This window comes from Nesoenas mayeri (genome assembly GCF_963082525.1).
Source record: "Nesoenas mayeri genome assembly, chromosome: 9".
NCBI lineage: Eukaryota > Metazoa > Chordata > Aves > Columbiformes > Columbidae > Nesoenas > Nesoenas mayeri.
The window spans coordinates 24,585,307-24,603,789 of NC_137557.1; the positions used below are offsets into that span (position 1 = coordinate 24,585,307).

The window sequence follows — 18,483 nt, forward strand, 5'->3', positions numbered from 1 at the left end:
CTCACAAGTGCATGTTATTTATACTTTGTGTTATGAAGAGTTCTGTTTTCATTTTGCATTTCCTTCTATGTTCCCAAGCATCATGCCGTTACTACCTCTAGTTTAGCACTTTAGAGCTGGTCTAAATCATTAGCAAACTGTTTTCTCGTACACATAAACATTAAGCATTGTACTTCTATAAACTACTAAAATCCTCATGTTTGAAAAAGTTTTGTCTACATTGCTAGCACTCTGCATATGAAAAGCAGGCTAAACTTGGCTTAACAATACTTTTTCACAGTAACAAAAATTATTCTAAAGTTTCACTTCACTTTTGATGGAGTCGCAGTCAAAAAAGCCCCAAAGCACTCAAACCACTGAGATCGCTTCAAGATCAAAATTACTGCTTTTCTACGAGGTAGCAAAGAGAGGATGCTGAGTAATGGATTCAAATTAGATTTAGAGGGGAAAAAGAAGTCAAAACAAAACTGCTACCAAAGAATAATCAGACTAGAAAGCCAATGGAAAGCACCTTATTCTCATACTATTGATGGGTAAGCTTTTATTTTACAAAATTCTGAAGTTATTAAAAGCATGCATTTGCTTACTTTGTAAAATGCTGCACTGTTTTTTAATCTCAATACTTTACCTTTTTAACAGGTCCGTAGAAAGTAGCATTGAGATCTGCCGAACCCATATGATGCTGGAGTGTCAGCTGTCGCCCACTATGTTTGGCTAAATAAAATCTGTAATACAGTTGAATTGAAAACTTAATACATAGTTCACATTATATAGCAAAGAGGAAACTGCTTTAAACAGTTACACAGACTTTGCATAGCCATTGAGGATTAAGAAACGTCTAACTTTTGCTTTTTGAAAACATTAACTCTTATTAGAATTCCACCTAGAAGCTCCCAAAAACTCAAGCTTCACAACATGCTGACTGTATTCTCTAATTTTCACATGAACTGCTGAAGCACAGCATGCCAGCATGTCTTTAAGAGCAAAACACCTCTAAGTTTAGAAAGTTTCTTCTTAAAAGCTCTACCTAAAAATCTGCTTTAATACATACCTTCTAAATATTTCAAAAGCATGTCTGGGAGCTGGAGGGATGTTGCACTTTGGTGTGGCTGACTGAGTAGGCCAGTAACCTGTTGTGAGGACCCGCACTGTAAGATCAACACCACCTAATGAGACCTAAGGACAATAGGAAGAAAACATATGTTATTTTAAAACAGGACTGTGTTTCACCATTTTTTCCTATCAGTGTAGAATACATAGAATTTTCACAGGCTAAGAAAAAAGACAGACATCAATCTTTAAACACTGTAACAAAGTCAGACAAATTAATTCATCACTATCAGAGTAGATGGTATGGCAAAAATCCTCCATGTTACTGCCCTCAGGCACTTAAGAGTGCAGAGAATTTAACAAAATAAGTTCTTAGCCAAGAATTAAAAGTCTGATCATAAACAGAACTCATAATATACATAACAATTCTTTCTAAATGGGTTTTTGACAACATACAGTAAAGCCAGGTTGCTAAACATATCACTTTCAAAATAACTGTTTAAAAATGTACTCTCTGCTTCCAGAGAGTAAATACTGAATATCTAATGTTAAACCATAAGGAGCTTTTCCTGCAATTTACCTCTGGACTGCAATGTAACCAGTTGCTTTTACACACACAACCAAGCCACTTCCCCTAAAGATCACCGTTACTATAAATACTCAGCATTGGTCAGAAAACATCCCACAACTCAAGTGCTAATCTATAAAGTAATTGTGTCAGTAGGTGATAAACATCTTGCTACCAGTGAGGCATAATCCTTACTAGGTATCTCAACTAAGCTGGATATTTAATAATATAACTTAAAACTGACTACTTTCAGCTCTAGGAGGTACAACTAACACCTTCAAAGAACACACGTTACGGACACAAAAAAAACCAAGTTGCATATAGTATGCTTTGTTATCAACCTCCTACATAGAATTAGAGCACATTATATTTTAGAAGGTCAAAACCTGTCATATGAACTCAGAAACTTCCACTGCTAAATAGCAGAGTAGCATTCCATGCACTATGGAAGTGCTTTTGTATCGTGCGTGTTGAATGACTGCGTGTGTCAATAAACTTGGGTCTAGAAAACTCCTGAAAAATCCAGACAGAGCAGTGACAGGTTACTCGTACAGAAATCCCTTTGACTGAATTTCATTACGGTTTAAGAGGAGCAATTCACTAAGGTATGTAAATACCCAAATAAAGGTTATTCTGTAGCAAATATTACTGCCATTTAGACAAAGAAACAGCCATTTAGACAAAGAAAACTAGATAATCTGTGACTCACTTCAAAAACCACAAGCTTCAACAGCTTTCTCCCTCCAGCCAAAGTGCAGGGAAAGGCCATCAATGCAGGCAGAAAGATACAGAAAACACCTTTACTTGGAACTGAAATATCTCAGTTGAGATAGCAACCATTGCCCAAATTCTTTTGGTCTTTGCCAGATCAGAACACAGCATTTAGAATACCTCACATCACACATTATATGCAACACTGAGCAGTTTGTCACTTAAGACATTTTGGAAGCAGTTTATGTCTTTTCAGCATAAAAATGGTATGAACTAATGGAAAGTGCCCTGAAGGGATCTAATCCGTACAAAATCCCAACAAACTGAAGTTTCAGGATCACAGCTGTAGGAATTAATCATAATGAATTAGCTTGGACTTTCCCTAGTGCTGAGCTTTCCACTTACTGGTGGCAAACCAACCATCTACATGGTCCTTGGTACTACCTGTATCTCTGGATATGGGATCCGGCAGGAGACCTTGTGGGTAGGATTATTTAGAGAAGAGCAGACGCTTGACTCCTCTAGGAGGCACCATACATAACCAAGGTACACAAATTGCTTAAGAATGGGCTACTTCATAGAAAACAGTATCACCACCACATTGACAGTAACATAAAAAACCCTCAAAATCTTCATGTTTTCATTTCCTCTCAAACAGTACTGACACTAATAGAAATATATACACTTCCACAATAAATACTCTAGAAATGTCATTAAAAGGCCATGATTAGGCTGGCCAAAAGGCAACCACCAAGCGAACTGCTGCTTCTTTGTCAAGGAAAAGAAGTAGTTTCAAATAAGGCCTAGCAGAATATTTATTAACATTTTAAATTCTTGCTATTAGCTGTACATAGCTAGTAAGAAGAGAGACACCACTTATTAACTCACCTAATGCATAACTGTCATGTAAAGTATATGAACTTTTAACACAAAAAACCTCATGTACAAGTCCCACATACCACCTAAAAAAATGGGGATCCTCTAACACATTTTTCTTGAAATTAATATTTGAAGCATTCTAGAAAAATATAATTATTAACCTCTAAAGAAAAAGACCAGTAGTAATGCTGCCTGTCCACAAACACCTTTATACATATCCGTATCCTCCAGAACCTCTTCTGAAACCATTCTGAGAATATCCTGTTCTTTCACTCCTGATGATTCACAGTATTCTGATGGGGAAGATCTCAGCCGAGCACTTCAAGACAGCAAAGATTTTGGATCACCTTGCACACCCAGGGACACTGGACAGAGTACATCCATGAAGATATTCCTGGCATTCAGATTTCTAAAAGCGATTCAGACATGCTTGACATACTTGCCTGCAGACAAGGAACTACTTGGATGTTTGTTATATATTAAATGCTACTGAGTATCAGCATAGAAAAAAGGTGTTTAGAGCAAACTGATACCTCAAAACAGAAGCAATCTCTCCCCTAAGTAATATTCCAGAGGTCCACTACACACCAAGGTATGACACTTCCAGTTAAATCCATATTTGGCAATTGGAATAAAATGGCATTTCTGCTTTTACTAAAGCCATTAACTGCACCAGGAAAGTTACACCAGAGATGGTGTGTTTTTCAAAGCATGCAATATTTTTATTGCTGGTAGCATAAAGTACAGGTCGCAATGAAGATTAAAAAAGAAGACGGCATTTTGGGAACGCACATGGAAGTGGGCAGGCGGCCCCAGGAGCATGGGCACAGCTGGGCACGCACATCTGGGCACAGCAGCCCGGCACAGCTGGGCTCGGCAGCCTGGCACAGCCGGGCACAGCTGGGCGCTGAGAGCGGGAGCAGCGCGCCGCCTGGCGGCCGCGGGCAGGCGAGGCGGCAGCCGGGCCCTCAGGGCAGAGGGAGGGTAGCAGAGAAGCTGCCCCAGGATTTCAGGGAATGAAGTTGGCACCACTCAAACTGCAGATCGAGCTTCCAACTGACCTCTCTATTTCAGGAAATGCTTGCAAATTCCATACGATAATTAACACAGTAAAATAAATCTAATTTGAGCATGCTACCAAAATCCTTCCTTCCACAGGTGTGTACTGACAAATTAAAAATCACAAACCTTGATACAGGCCTAGGGTTTGTACTGCAGTAAAAGGATGAGCACACAAACCCCCAACGTTCTTACCCCGGTTGCCTGAAGATGTTGCCTGAACTCATCCATCGTCGTGTTTGAGATGCTCATGTCCCTGAACATTCCTTCCAGTTTAGACGTGAACTGACATCCACATTCAGTCTAAAAACACACAAAATAACCTGTTGTGCCAGCACTATGAAAACAGAACTTGTGATATGTGAACTGCAAGACTAAGTTAGTTTATAAATGTCACAGAAATGATATTTTGGTACGTCTGGTTACTGGGATTCCCATTTGCATTACCTTCAAAACTTACTGTAAGTTTCATATTTCAAATAAGGGATCTAATCCTACACATACCAAAACTTGTTTTCGTTCTGCACTACTGTATTTTCGCTTTCTTTTTATCTTCCTATCTTAAAAAAAAAAATCTGTGAAAGCTTATCAGATCAAGGCACACACCTTCACCTGCTTTTTAGCATGATGCCATAAAAGGAAATACACATTATTTGTATTAAAAAATAAACAAAAAAACCTAAACCAAACAACCCTGTTGTCCTAAGAATGTGTAATTTTGAAGATTTACTGTAGATTACCAAGTGAGATCACCAAGCCTTTTGAGAATCAGAGACATATGGATCTATAGATACATGTGCACAAACACATGCATTTCAGTTGCACATACAGGACTTTGTACCTATTTCTAACACATATTTTGACGTATATGGTAAAGGCAAGCATGTTAGCTTCAGCATCCTCATCACTGTGCAAATCCGTAAGAAAAGAGGGCACTGACTCACCTTGCAAATGTTCATGCCCTGTGCCTTCTAAATCACGAGGGCAGAAGAGGTGGAGCGGTAATTGGGAAGGAATTTATATAAATAATTTGGAATTAATACTGATAATGTGGAGAAATCTCATGCAAACAGGCTGCACTCACTGACAGAATAAGAAGGTCAAAAATGATCAGTAAAGTTTGATTTAGGATCAAATCGCTCTGGTTTGAAGTTCCCAAGCCATTTATCACACCACTTCGGAAGAAGCTGCATTAGAACTTGCTTCAAGGACTCTTCACCTTCCAGATACTGATAGGAAGATTTTTTTTATATTTTATTTTTTTCCAATCTATCTCAAACTACTTAAGCAAAGCAAATTGAGCATTATCTGCAGTCTGCAGATGGAGGAAACTAAAACACGATAACGCATGTAATAAAAATTCTACTGTGAATAACAGAAAATCTAGGATAAAACACAGTCTTGTCTTCAAATCCAGTCACTAGATAACAGTAGTTGTCTTCTAATTTGAAAAGTCTTCACAGATTTTGGAAAAAAAACCTGTTTTGTTTTCTAGATTGTTCTCTCATCACAGGTGCTTCCCAGTATTTCCTTTTGTTTCCACAAAATTATTCAGAAAAGGCTTTCTTATTTTCTGTTGGGGCTTTAAACTAAAATCTGTATTTAACAGCAAACAAGATGTATGTTATCTATATATCCCTCATGAAAAAACAGAATAAACTATATTGATGAAAAAAATTAAGAATAATGCAGATACTGTCTTACCTTTAATTTAGATATCATATTTTTCTCAGAGTCATCTGAAACGCTCTTGTTTGTCAGAAGTCGTCTTGCCAAGTGCTGCTTGTAATAACGTTCAAAAACATCTTTCTCTTGCATAAACCTAAATAAAACCATTGCCTTATCCAATATAGTTTCTACTTCTTGTTCTGTTAGCTGTAAAAGAAATAAATTGCTGGTTTTATCCTTCCAGCACAAGTGTCTTATACAATCTAAATACTTAAAGTAATTCACAGCAAGCATATGGCCTAACAGTAGCCTATAAAGAAGCCAACAAAACAGATCCAACATGTGAACGATAGAGCCAAGAGAACAGAACACAAACTCAATAGAACGGTGAAAGAAATAGATATAAAATGGAGGGAAAAGCAATTGTGAGGGAGAAAGGAGATGATGGATGGGTAGAATGCCTGGATAAATACAGTAGAAGTTCCTGTATAAGTTTTTTTTCATCTATGCTTTCAAAAAATAAACCAGTATTAGAAGTATGAAAAGTTAGCTTGGAATGAAAGCTTTTACATGGTAAGATTCATTTTGCAAAGCCTGTCTAATGCCACAACCAATAAAATGATTACTTATTTTATAAATAAGTAGAATTTACTATTTGATTCCCAAAGCATAAGATGCATGCAATAATATTCAGCCTTATTCAGAGCCACTGAAGCCTCAGCTGAATCACCCTGTCCAGTTCTGGGTGCTATATGTCCAAAAACTTCATGAAAGCAGCTATGAGGTAAGACTGACAGAAACAGTTGTACTTAAGCTAGAAGAGACAGATATGGATATCTGTCCTCTGATATGTGAAAGCAGTAAAAAGAAGCAAAGACAAACTGTTTCCCCTACCCAAGTGACTTAATTTTCAAAACAAATTACTAGATATTGAGAGTAAGTGCCAAACTATATTAAAAAATATATATATATATTTAGGTTTCAAAGGAAGGGAGCTCCAACCTTTTTTGTTTTTTGAGGGGCTATCTGCCAGAAGCGATCCAGGTATACTGCTTCAGAGATGAAGGAAAGCCACACAACATCTTGAGATGTCCCTGTGCCTTATATGTAAGTTTATATCTAAAGTGTTGTGAGCTCAGATGTGTTACAAATATATTTTTAAGGCAGCATTGCCATTTCTCTAAATATAAAAATAATTATTCTTGGAACAGTAGCTTAGTTTCATTTCATTCAAGTTTACACAGCAAAGAGCATGATCATCTAATTTATACTTACTCCCTTGACTCCCTTTTTGAGCTTATCATCAATAAATAATGAGAGGTACTCTGGAGACCTAGAGTTGAGGTTGAGGAAATACTCGAAGTCACCCGCAATAGTCTGTTTGAAGAGTCGATCATTATTGAAAGATTCTTGAAGAAAGCGGTCAAACCTACTCTTCAAATCCAGTAAACCCTTTAAAACAAAGCAAAACCATTTTCAATGAATTGAAGTTGTAAGCTGTAAAACAGTAAAAATATATGAAGTTGTAGAGAAGACCACATTTTCAGTCGGAGGTTCTACAAAGCTCTCTATAGTCGGCATTGTGTCTGAAATTTCATTTCCATTTAAAAATACCTATAGCTGCCATAAATCTCTTACAGAAACAATTTTCAAATGAATTGGCTAAAATGTTGGTGTCAAATACTGGTGCAGTTTGCTGTAATAGGCTATGCAAAAGATTAAGAAAGCTTTTTAATCATCCTTGTTAAACAGGCTGATGACTGTATTTTTAAATCGACAACTTAAAGGATGTATTTGTTGTACTTGTTAAGCCTTTCCTATTTCAAATAACTTCGACAAAGTCACCATCACGAAAACAGGATATGAAAGATGAGGCTAAGCACCCATTAACTGCATCCCTAGAGCTGCTAAACAAGTTTGAGGAGGAAACACAATGCATCAACAGGCCTTCTCTTGTCAGGTGTTTTCCCCCCATCTCTAATTTCAATCCAGGGACATGTTCTGTGTTGTTTAGTTGCATGTTTCTTAATGATCTGCAAGAGTTGCTGTGAAGGTATGAATGTCAGGTACAAGAAATAGGTCTCCAGTTATCACACTGTGAAGTTCAAAAGCCTGAACTGAACCATCAGATTCTTCACATCATTTTTAGGGGTTGTACCATCTTCACCCAGTTAAAACAACCAAGTGCAGAAGGTGGAAAGCATCTTAAAATCACCCAAGCACCTTGCTAAGCATACAAAGTACATCCAGGATTTAGACATAACTAAGACAGCATTCGATGGGGGAGGGAAATTTCACTCAAGAGTTAAATTTATGACGGATAACAACTGCAGTGCTGCACTGTGATGAAGATTTTTGGTGACGGCCTCCTTGTCTGTCTTCTTACTGCCATTTAAGTCCTTGAAAGATTCAGATGAAAGTGGCCGAGATGAGAAAAGTGAGGTGGTTTCTCAAGTATTTTTATCTTCTTCCATTGTGTCAATGGAAGCGGATGAAGATAAATCTGTTTGGGAGCGTAGCAGTAATCAAATATCAATCCCTTCCCAAGGACATCGCCTTGAGATGGCTGGGTATACCCTAATCGGCTGAGGACAAGCTCTGCCAAAGAACATGTAGTGTGCCTGTAAGTCTCTCCTTCAGCTTCATATGCTACTTGCCTTTGTAGCAGAAAACATCGATAGCAATTTTATAATTAAGTTTTTAACTCGTTCTCAGTTATATTTTTTTATGATAGTCCTTTAGGTGCTTCAAGATTTAAAAGGAGTGAATATTACTTCAAAGTAATCCAGATGCTTATTTTGCACATCATTTGACACTCTCCCCTTTTTTTAAAATCATAACAGCACTTAATCATTAAACCTAATAAATTTCAAAGGGCATTCTATTCTTCTTCTTAACAATCCTTGGAGAGGTGATTCTTGTCAGAGTCTGGTATGAAGTTTGCTTCAGCATTGCCAGAAAATTAATAATCCAATAAAAAATGGGTTTATACCCAAATGGCTTCTTCTAATAACAACCAGTTCTAGCGAAGTTATTGATTTCAAACAAAACAGAGATAATAGACATACAGCATTAAATGTTTCTCAAAGATCAGACACAAGTACTACAGCTACACATTTTTAAAAAAAACCTTAATGTTTGATGAATGCACATTTTCACATTAAGTATAACACATCTTCCATCTATAAAAACATTTCCTTAATGTTCAATGAACTCTATAAAGATTTTATGTGCAAATTTAAAACCATCTTCTCAGAGACAATGGGAGATAAAAGATGACACACAATCCTAAAGCATGTTTTGCGATATTGATAAATTAATGGTACACATCACTTCTCAGTGAGAAATAGAGAACAAGAAAGAACGCTTACGCCTTTGAACATGCAGAAGTGTTCTGTTTCTCAGGGGACCAAGAATGAAGTCATTTGTTATGATTTATAACACATTTGCCTCTCCATCATAGTTAATCCTGCCATGAAATACTGTCATGATTTTTGTCTCAATAACATTACATAAAATTAAACAAAACAGACACCATAAAGCTATTTGCCAGCAGAAATACAACTCACTCTGGAGGCAAATATCATTTAGGATAACCCAAAAAGTTCCCAGCAGTTAGATAATTAGCCTGAATATGTTGTTTAGTAAAAGCAGCTACCAAAACCACAAAAACTGAACATGTAATTTCCAATCAACTTAGGTGAAAGAAGAGTTGTAAACCTGTCTGAAAATTCAGAGAATGTACATTTTAAACAACATTATAAAGGTAGCTTCTCAATAATAATCCCTTTCGAATCAATATTAAGGATTACCTTATTAATTACATAGTTAACTGCTACTCTGAGGAACATGGGAAAGATGGAAGAAAAGAAAGTTAAAATATTTAACTACCTGAATGTAGTCAACTGGATTCTTTCCTTCTCCCTCTTCAGAAACCAGTGCTTTGCCTTGCTCTCTCAGGTATGAGCTCATGCACTCGCACATCGTCTTCAGACCATTTGGCACACGGCTGAACAACTTGTACATGCAAGCGAGGTCTGGAAACAAGAATGAGAAGTTATGCCAGACACCCTCTGTCTGTTACACTTCTGTAACTAATTCATTTCATAGCAAATGACAACAGTGAAAGTTCAGTCATTTGAGACACAAAAACCATTCCCCGTAACAGCTCGGGCACTAGAATCCTCTGATGTCCCCTTTGCCCCTGCCAACATGCTGACTGCAGCAGCCACAAAATTAAAAACAAAGATTGTAATCAATTATTCTAGGTTGTCTGTAGCATGGAATCTGTTATTGCTAAGCCGCAGGCCAGCAAAAGTTGATGCTTGTACTAAAGGATAGTACACTTAAAGCTTCAGTAAGACTATGTTTTCCAGTGGTATTTACAAATGTAGCTCCCAAGATTATCATCCCAAAAAATCAAATACAGTTTTAAAAGTTAAGAAAAATCTAAGTTAAAACAAATATGACAACACTAACAAGGCACTTGTTTCTGTATTCAAAGCAAAAACTAGTAAAATTTGGAGTTTAGTTCGTATTTGTCTTAAAGTCCACCATATAATTTTACAGTTCTTTGTTTTATCTATCTAAAATAATGGTAAGTGGCTTAGGTTGAAGACTGCTTTCCAATCCATCCCTGTGCATTTATGTGAAATCTTATCTTCACAAGGCAGCAAGTATTTCCTCTCTAGTATTTAAATAAATCAAACCAAGACCTAGAAAAGTTAAACTGATCCCTGTATCTTCTAAATACCCTTCAATATCCTTGTACCCTCAGCCTGAAGGCTATCCTAAATGGATATTAAAGAAAAAATGTTAAGTATAGTATCATCACTTTCCTTTTCAATACAGTAATTCTCTTTTCTTACAGCTAAGAAATTTGCTCATTTTGTCACTCTATCACTTAGTAATTGCGAAGCTGCTTCAACGAACAAAGGCCATTAATCTAAGTAGCAAGTCCGTTCGCCATTCTCACAGCTTTAGCGTGAGCACCTATTTTTAAATATAGATACTACAATCAGTCTCTTCATTATGCCGCTCTAGAAACTTATGTTCTATTTCTTTCCATAGTAACTTTCATTCAGTCATTCTGTCACGCATTAACCTCTACTGGGAAAACCAAATCGAGCCAAGCTCTTCTTTTTCAACCACATCAATAAGCTGCTTCTTATCCCTTAAAAACAGCTAATTTTGTTTCTGCAAAGTTCTCTCCCCAAGAATTGGTCCTACAATACTTCTATTAAGTAAGTCATTTACAGTAGCGCTTTTTAAATCACTGCCTGTGGGACCAAACACTTCGATGCATTTTGATAGCTATGTACTAGAGGAATGAAAGTAATAAACTGCCTCATGGAAAACAGGTAACAAAGACCACTCCAGTAGATTTGTACTCTTCCTAAGAGATACTTGGCTTACCAAGAAAGTATTTGTATCTTGCGCTAAATAGAAACAAGTTATACAAGCCCTTTAAAAGTCTCTGAAGTAATATTCTCAGATATTTTCAAAACAGAGCCACCAAATGTTTTTACAATTACATTGGAACACAAAATATCAAGCTTGACTTATCCTATGTTTAAAAACAATAGGGGGTACCGTAAGCATTTCTGTCTCCCATATGATGGGGTCTTACCTTCCGTCTTTCCATTTTTCAGCATATGGACTAGCCCAGAGTTCTCCATTTCCACTATTGTTTTCATATGCTTGGAAATAAGCTCTCTCTCAACAACTTTCACAATTGGTTCTTCTGTTGATTTATCCAGACAATGCATCACCCGTTCTATTTCTTCATTAATTCTAGCTTCTACTTTCTTTATATATACAGAAGCACTGTTTTCAGCTAAAAATTTCTGACTTTCCATCTGTGATTAACAGAAATTAATACTTTAGACTTCTTTTTTCCAATGGGGAAAAATGAAATGCACTAGTTACTTCGGATCAGCATTTATAAGCAAGTTCAAATCAAACCCAGCATGTCCAAGAAATAAGATCATTATACCTCCAAGATTTACATACATGCTAAACAGAAAATGAAGATTCTACTACTCTAATTGTGTTACATACGTAAGGAGGTACATGCAATATGGGCATGGTACTTGTAATACTAAAACAATCTAAGCCAACTTAATTTCCAGTTACTAACTAGAGTTTTAGCCACAGGTCCAAAGAGAACAGAAGGATGGAGAGAGGAAAGAAGCACAAAATGCTTTCAAATACCAGTTCATGTAATACTTATAAGTTGTGAAGATCATCTGTTCTCACTATTCTCATTAGTGAAAATGCTGAGCACATTATTTCACAAACTTATTTTATTCATATTGCTCAGCATAGTCTTTTGGAGGAAAGATTTTATTTTTTCAAGGTAGAAATAAGAACTCAAACATAAATGTAAGTAAATATTTTTCTTAATTTTCTGCAGCATGAATAAAAAACCAGAATGCAATGACTTTAAATGGTTGTTTAATATAGGCTTCTGATTTTCAAAGAAGTTGGGAGACTAGAGGATATGACGAACAGTTGATTCTGCAGAAGAATTGGGAGACTGACAAATTATCTTATCTAGATATCTTTTAACACACTTTTACAACGTCTATCAACTCCCCAAAATAGATGAGTGTGATTACACTCAGCAGCCATTCAATTGGCTTTTTTTCTTGACATTATTTCACAAAAACAACTCAGGAAATATTTGAAACGTGTTATTCAGCGGCTGGTCAACAACTGTCTAGCAACTTGGATACACTTCATTCCTCTACTTTGTTCATTTTATTAACAACAACTCAAAAATATAGAAACTATGAAGGGAACAAAACCTGCAACAATTTGAACCTTTAAAAAAGACTGTGGCTGCAATTCAGGAACAGACTAAGTTGCGTGCAATAGCCCAAAGCACGCACAAGATGAGCATGGTGATTACTTTACATGTTATTGGCACCCATAGCTCAAAAATACATTCAAATGATGGTAATTTTGTAAAATTTGTGTTACTTTCTCTACAAAGTTATTATTTTCTTTTCTTATTTCATTTAACTGAGATGGACATACTCAGCAAATAAGCAGCAACTACTTCAAGTACTATCAAGTCTCACAGTTCCAGGCAGTTGTAACAACATTTTCAATAAGATACTACAACATTGCTGTACCTGAAAAAATTCTGCAGACATCTCCAAAAACGGAGCCTCAAAGTCTTCTTCATAGACTGACCTTCCTTCAAGACCTAGAATCATTAACATCTGGCAAGCATTTCTTATTGCGCCTCTGCCAAAAAGTAAGTTGTTAACAACTTGAGAAATCCACATGCTTGTAAAACAGAGTACACAGCAGAAAACAACTCAGAACACAGTATCAACTTAAAATATAGTAATACAAAGTCCTTCCTAAATCTGTTTTGTTCATGACAGGTCTTCAGGAAGATTATAGGAGCAAGATTGTTTTTGTTCTAAACTAAGGTGCAGACAATGCTTGTTAAATATTTTAAATACAATGATAGCAGAGCAGTCTCAAATTGTACTAACTGGGAAAACTATTAATAATGTATTTTAACATACAAGAAAATAACAAAAAATCCTCCTTCAAAGAAAACTGAAAACTGCACATGTAGGTGGGAATTGAGCAATTCAAAACAATGGCACAGATGGAAGTTGCTGTGCAAAGTGCTGTGTTTTTTGGTTGGTTGGGTTTTTGTTTAAAAAAAAAGAAAAGAAAAGAAAGTATATCGGCAATCTAAGCATTTAGTCAGGCTTAGAAACAGATCAATAAAATGCAAAAACAAAAGAACTGCATCCAGGAAAAAAATTCCACTTGCTGGCAGTAGGGGACAATACACAGCTGTTGCCAGGGAGTATTTTTCTCTTCATAAATTATGTGTTGGGCAATCTCAGTCACAGAACTGCAGCCAAGGTAGCGTGGCGTTTACATATCTCCACACCCAACAGCTGCTCTGAGACTGGAGATGCACAAGAAAACTTGCAGGTTTGAAGTGAGTGCAGCTGCAGCATCTGCAGCGTGTGGCACAAAACTCCACATCTACTAAACCGGCTGGAGAACACAAAGAACAGATTTAAAAGCTCAGAGATGCAATTGAACTACCAAGAAACAGATGGATCAAAACGTGAAGAAGGAAAATAGAATTACAAAGGAAAACTTCAAAAATATACTTAAAAAAAACAGGTACAAGAAAATTAAATGACCTCTCAGTACGGAGGAAATACAGAGTGGCAAGAGGCAGCGAATTGTCAAAACTCCGCTTTATAACCAAATGCTCCGGCACAAGGTAGTAATGCAGAGATTTAACAAAAGTTTTATTAAACAACACAGATAAATATTAAAAAAATATATTAATGAGCTTTCCCATTTACCATTAGGCTAACCCTTAATGTATAAAGAAATATGTTACTCCAGATTATGGAGAAATTTTACTTTTGATCAGAAATGTAGCCTTAAGTGATGATTTATTTGTGTATGTTCTTGATTCACTCTTAAAAATTGACAGGTATTATAATATTTACAACAAAAGACAATCACTTACAAACATCTTACCTGTCTACAACTTCTCCTTTCCTTTCTCTTGCAATCATATCCAGCAGAGTTTGCCGCAGGTGATCCCTAATGCAGCCATAGCGTACAACTTGATCTCGAAAAATAATCAAGCCCAAATTGTAGACATTCTCCACATTATTTTGTTGTACATACACACGGTCCTACAATAAAGGCATATGCAGCAATGACATTTCAAATTCAGTACACCCATGCTATTCAAAATTGCAGGAGATTGTCATATTTGTACTGCACAGAAATAAACAAACTAATCTTATCTCCTTTCTTCATAAAATGAAATTATGAATACCCTCAAAATTAAAAATCAGTCCCATTTTCCAAAACTCCATTTGCATAGAAAGACTAATTTGCATAAGACTGTAAGCACAGCATTTATGACTAAAGCACGTCAGAACAAATTTACAGCCTTGACACTTCTTCGTTTGGGGTCAGGGAATCTCCAAATACTGACACAATTCATGGAACAATCTGAAAGATGTTCTACTTATCTACTCCTTCCATCCACCCCTTTTTGTTCTTTCAGAAGAACTAATTTTTCCCCATCTCCCACAGATCTTCCTATCACTCCTTATAGGTAGACAGTTCCACCTCAATATTCAGTGAAATGTCCTGAAATAGCATCATTAGACGAACAGAAGAAAAAGCCAAAATGTTACAACCAAACATTTATGGCTTGGTTCTGCAAAACTGTACATAAGAACTTGTGTTGAACACCCCCTGGCATCCCACTCAGAAATCTGTGGCAAGGTTTTTTGAGAATTTATATAGTTATAACAAAATAATAATGATAAAAACCACAAATTCTACACAGGATGAAGGTCAATGCTTGGAACTGAGTATAAAGATTAGCTTCTCCATTGGTTCCATCGATTATCTGAAGTGCTTTACCACACTCAGAATTGAAATGTAAAGTTACTCAAACACCTAGAAAACAAAAGTAAATTAAAAAAAAAAAAAATCCATACTTCAGACTACAGAAAAAGATTACAAAATTCTAAGTTTATATAAATTCCACAATTAGAAAAAAAATCAGAAGGAACAGACACCGCACCCTTTAGTATTTTAACAGCTGAATTTACATGGCAAAATTATTCACATACTAATTATACGCTGGATTGCCACTTGATGACCAGAGGAAAGCAAAACACTGGGTTCCACAACTCACAAATGATTTCCCACTCCCTTCACAGAGGCAGCACTTTAAATGGAAAAACACGATGGCAATAGGTGAGCTATGCCCATTCCATGGCTCATGAAGCAAGCTCAGTTCTGCCTCAAACAAGAAGTTTACTAACCCATCTCATGAAGTCAGGCTGGTGATATGTGGTGGTCTAGATCCTTGGAATATATTACTCCATTTTATTTGTTATTTAGAAAAAGGGTTATTTATTTCACTCTCTTATTTACACACTTACATCAAGAACAGAAGTAAAATGTGACTTTAAAGTAATATAAGCTTAAAACACACTTTCAAAGAGATGAAAGGAAAAAAAGTGGCGTATAATATACTACAAAACTTGAGGAGAAAAAATATATATATATATATTATTTCCAAAGAATAATTGGGCCTCTGAAGCACAGGCAGCAGCGTATCAAAATGAATTAAAGCCATGGTTATGACTCACCTGCATAGCTTCTCTTGTGGCAGTGCTGAACACTGCCATTATGAAATGAAATAGTAACTGCACCAGAAACTCTTCTCTAAAGTGACAACAATGCCTCTTTAGTAAGCCAGACCACTCTACAATATCCAAATTAGAGTAGTAGTATTTCTCTTTCTGATACTGATTTGCTAACTCTTGGTAAAATATCACTTTTACTATTTACTGGAAGATCTCCCAGCCTAAAAGAAAATAATCTTAGAGACAGGAAGCCCCATTTGGGAACAGGTTTGACTGACAAGGCTGCATGCTACTCAACTGCAATCACTTCCCATGGGGAGAAGCAGCAGGCGCTTAAAAGGTAAGAGTAACTCCCAGGAGACAAGGGTGGAGTTACAAGACAGCAATTATTCACCAACTACAACGCTACTTACACTGCAGAATAATTCTGATCTCAACTAAATCAAGTTACCTACTGTAAAATACCACCAGCTGCATTTTGCCCATCTCTGTATAGATGCAATACCTGGATGATACAGCTTTCAGACATTGTCATGTATCTATATGGTAAGTGCCTTTGATCCTCCCTACTACCTTTTGCGTAAGCCATGAACAATGACAGTCATACGCCCCGAGGTCAAAGCTCCCGCAGCCGATCTGTCAGTGCTGGCCTAAATCAAGACGCCAGCTTCATGCACGGCACAGACAAGGAGGGAACACACTGCAAGATACACAGCTGTATTCCCAAGAGTAATACTTCACTTCTGACAGTGCTTCGCTGGCACTACCCATATGTATAATGTAGCCACGGGCGTGATTGCAGCACTTGCATACCCGAAACTGCTTTAAATTTAGCAAGCACAAGTAGTAAAGAAGGGACACCACAGAATCCAGTTTAGCCCAGTTTCCATAAGACATTCTGAGAATACTCACACTCTTGTAGCTTGAAGAGAAGACCAAACAACTGCACCTCCACTGCTACTGTCACATACAGTAGTTAAATAAAAGCTACTGTGGGTAAGTTTACCTACACTGGAGCCACACGTCAGGCTGACTTCCAGATATGCCCAATGCAGCACATGACTTCACTACTTCAATGTGCCTTAGTATGTGACTCGACTTTATGAAGACGCCACTTACGACATGACTGCACTGCTTTGGTACTTGCTGCAGACAGTGCCATGAATTTACAGAGCGCGCTATAGCTATTCTGACACTGATTGCTGTATCCTGAACATGCAAATCAAAAGGAGAAGAGCTAGTGCACATATACTACAAAATACAGTGGAACTATGTAAACTTGAAACTCAGTTGTAGGATCTAGAATATCTCAAGGAAGTTAAGATTTACCTTTGTTGTGCAATTCCAGCTTGCAAAACCTCACACTAGATCTATATTATACAACAGACCTGAATCCAAGTGGACTTTTTCCAGACAACAACCACAAAACAAGAGACAAGGTAATAACCTCTTTTAAAATCGAACTGTATGGCAAGTTTTATGACTGTCTTGTGGAAGAGGTTCTGCAAGCAAAATGAAATCCTGCCATAAACCTCAGAGTATTCTAGTCAATAAGTATCATAATAACGTACAAAGCCCATTGTACAAAACATATACCTTTATAAAAAAGATTATTTGAAATAATTTTTATTTTATATGTCGCAAAATTAAACAGAGGAAAGAGATTAAGGTCAGTTGGAGAGGTGTTTGTTTTGACTTAGCTCATATTGGAACTAATGGGTAAAAATAAGCTGGAAAATAAACACGGCATTAAACGAGATATGGTTTAGTTTAAGATGTAACATCACTAGGCTGAAGCAAGAATTTAAGCGAGTAAGATCAGAATTCAAGAGGATGTTAAATGTTTTACTTTCACTGACATCAGACTGTGGCTTGTTGGGTACCAAGAGGTACATTTCCTGAAAGGGATGGGTAAGTAACTGGCACAGCCTACAAGATAACAGAAGGACTGGGTCATCCTTTATTCATAAACATACTATAATTGCATATACTTCCTCTGGTGGAACACAAGCAGAGCAATGAACAATGCCTCGTGACTGAGTTTATACAGTGTTTTGGTTGTTTTCTTGCTTGCTCGTTTTTTTTAAGATAAAATATTTTGTGTGTAAATTACGTTAGCTGTGCTTGGATAAAAGGCATAAACAACTACTGACATAAGCATATCACTGTAAAACTACATTTTATTCAGACCAAACATAATAAAAGCAGAAATAATTCCTTATTTCATAAAGTTCTTGAAGAGCAGCCAGGTCTCATCTTTGACAGCTGTTCCTCTGCTTTATAATTTTTTTCAAGCTTTTTGAATGAACACATACTCAAGACTAGAAGTTTCCTGCTCTTAGTCTCTTGCCAATGAACAGAATTATGTTCGAC

At 36.6% G+C, this 18,483-nt stretch overlaps 1 protein-coding gene across 1 annotated transcript in view; it reads right to left on the bottom strand.

The window, feature by feature from the left end:
- The window catches only part of CUL3 (cullin 3), a 57,477-nt gene that overhangs the window by 9,183 nt on the left and 29,811 nt on the right, over nt 1-18,483 (bottom strand). Inside the window, exons 4-12 of the mRNA XM_080349760.1 lie at nt 14,471-14,631; nt 13,075-13,189; nt 11,565-11,793; nt 9,827-9,972; nt 7,211-7,387; nt 5,972-6,142; nt 4,463-4,570; nt 1,052-1,176; nt 629-725 (exon numbers count right to left, since the gene is read on the bottom strand). Coding sequence (XP_080205886.1) covers nt 629-725; nt 1,052-1,176; nt 4,463-4,570; nt 5,972-6,142; nt 7,211-7,387; nt 9,827-9,972; nt 11,565-11,793; nt 13,075-13,189; nt 14,471-14,631 — 1,329 coding nt within the window. The remainder of the gene's footprint in view (nt 1-628; nt 726-1,051; nt 1,177-4,462; nt 4,571-5,971; nt 6,143-7,210; nt 7,388-9,826; nt 9,973-11,564; nt 11,794-13,074; nt 13,190-14,470; nt 14,632-18,483) is intronic.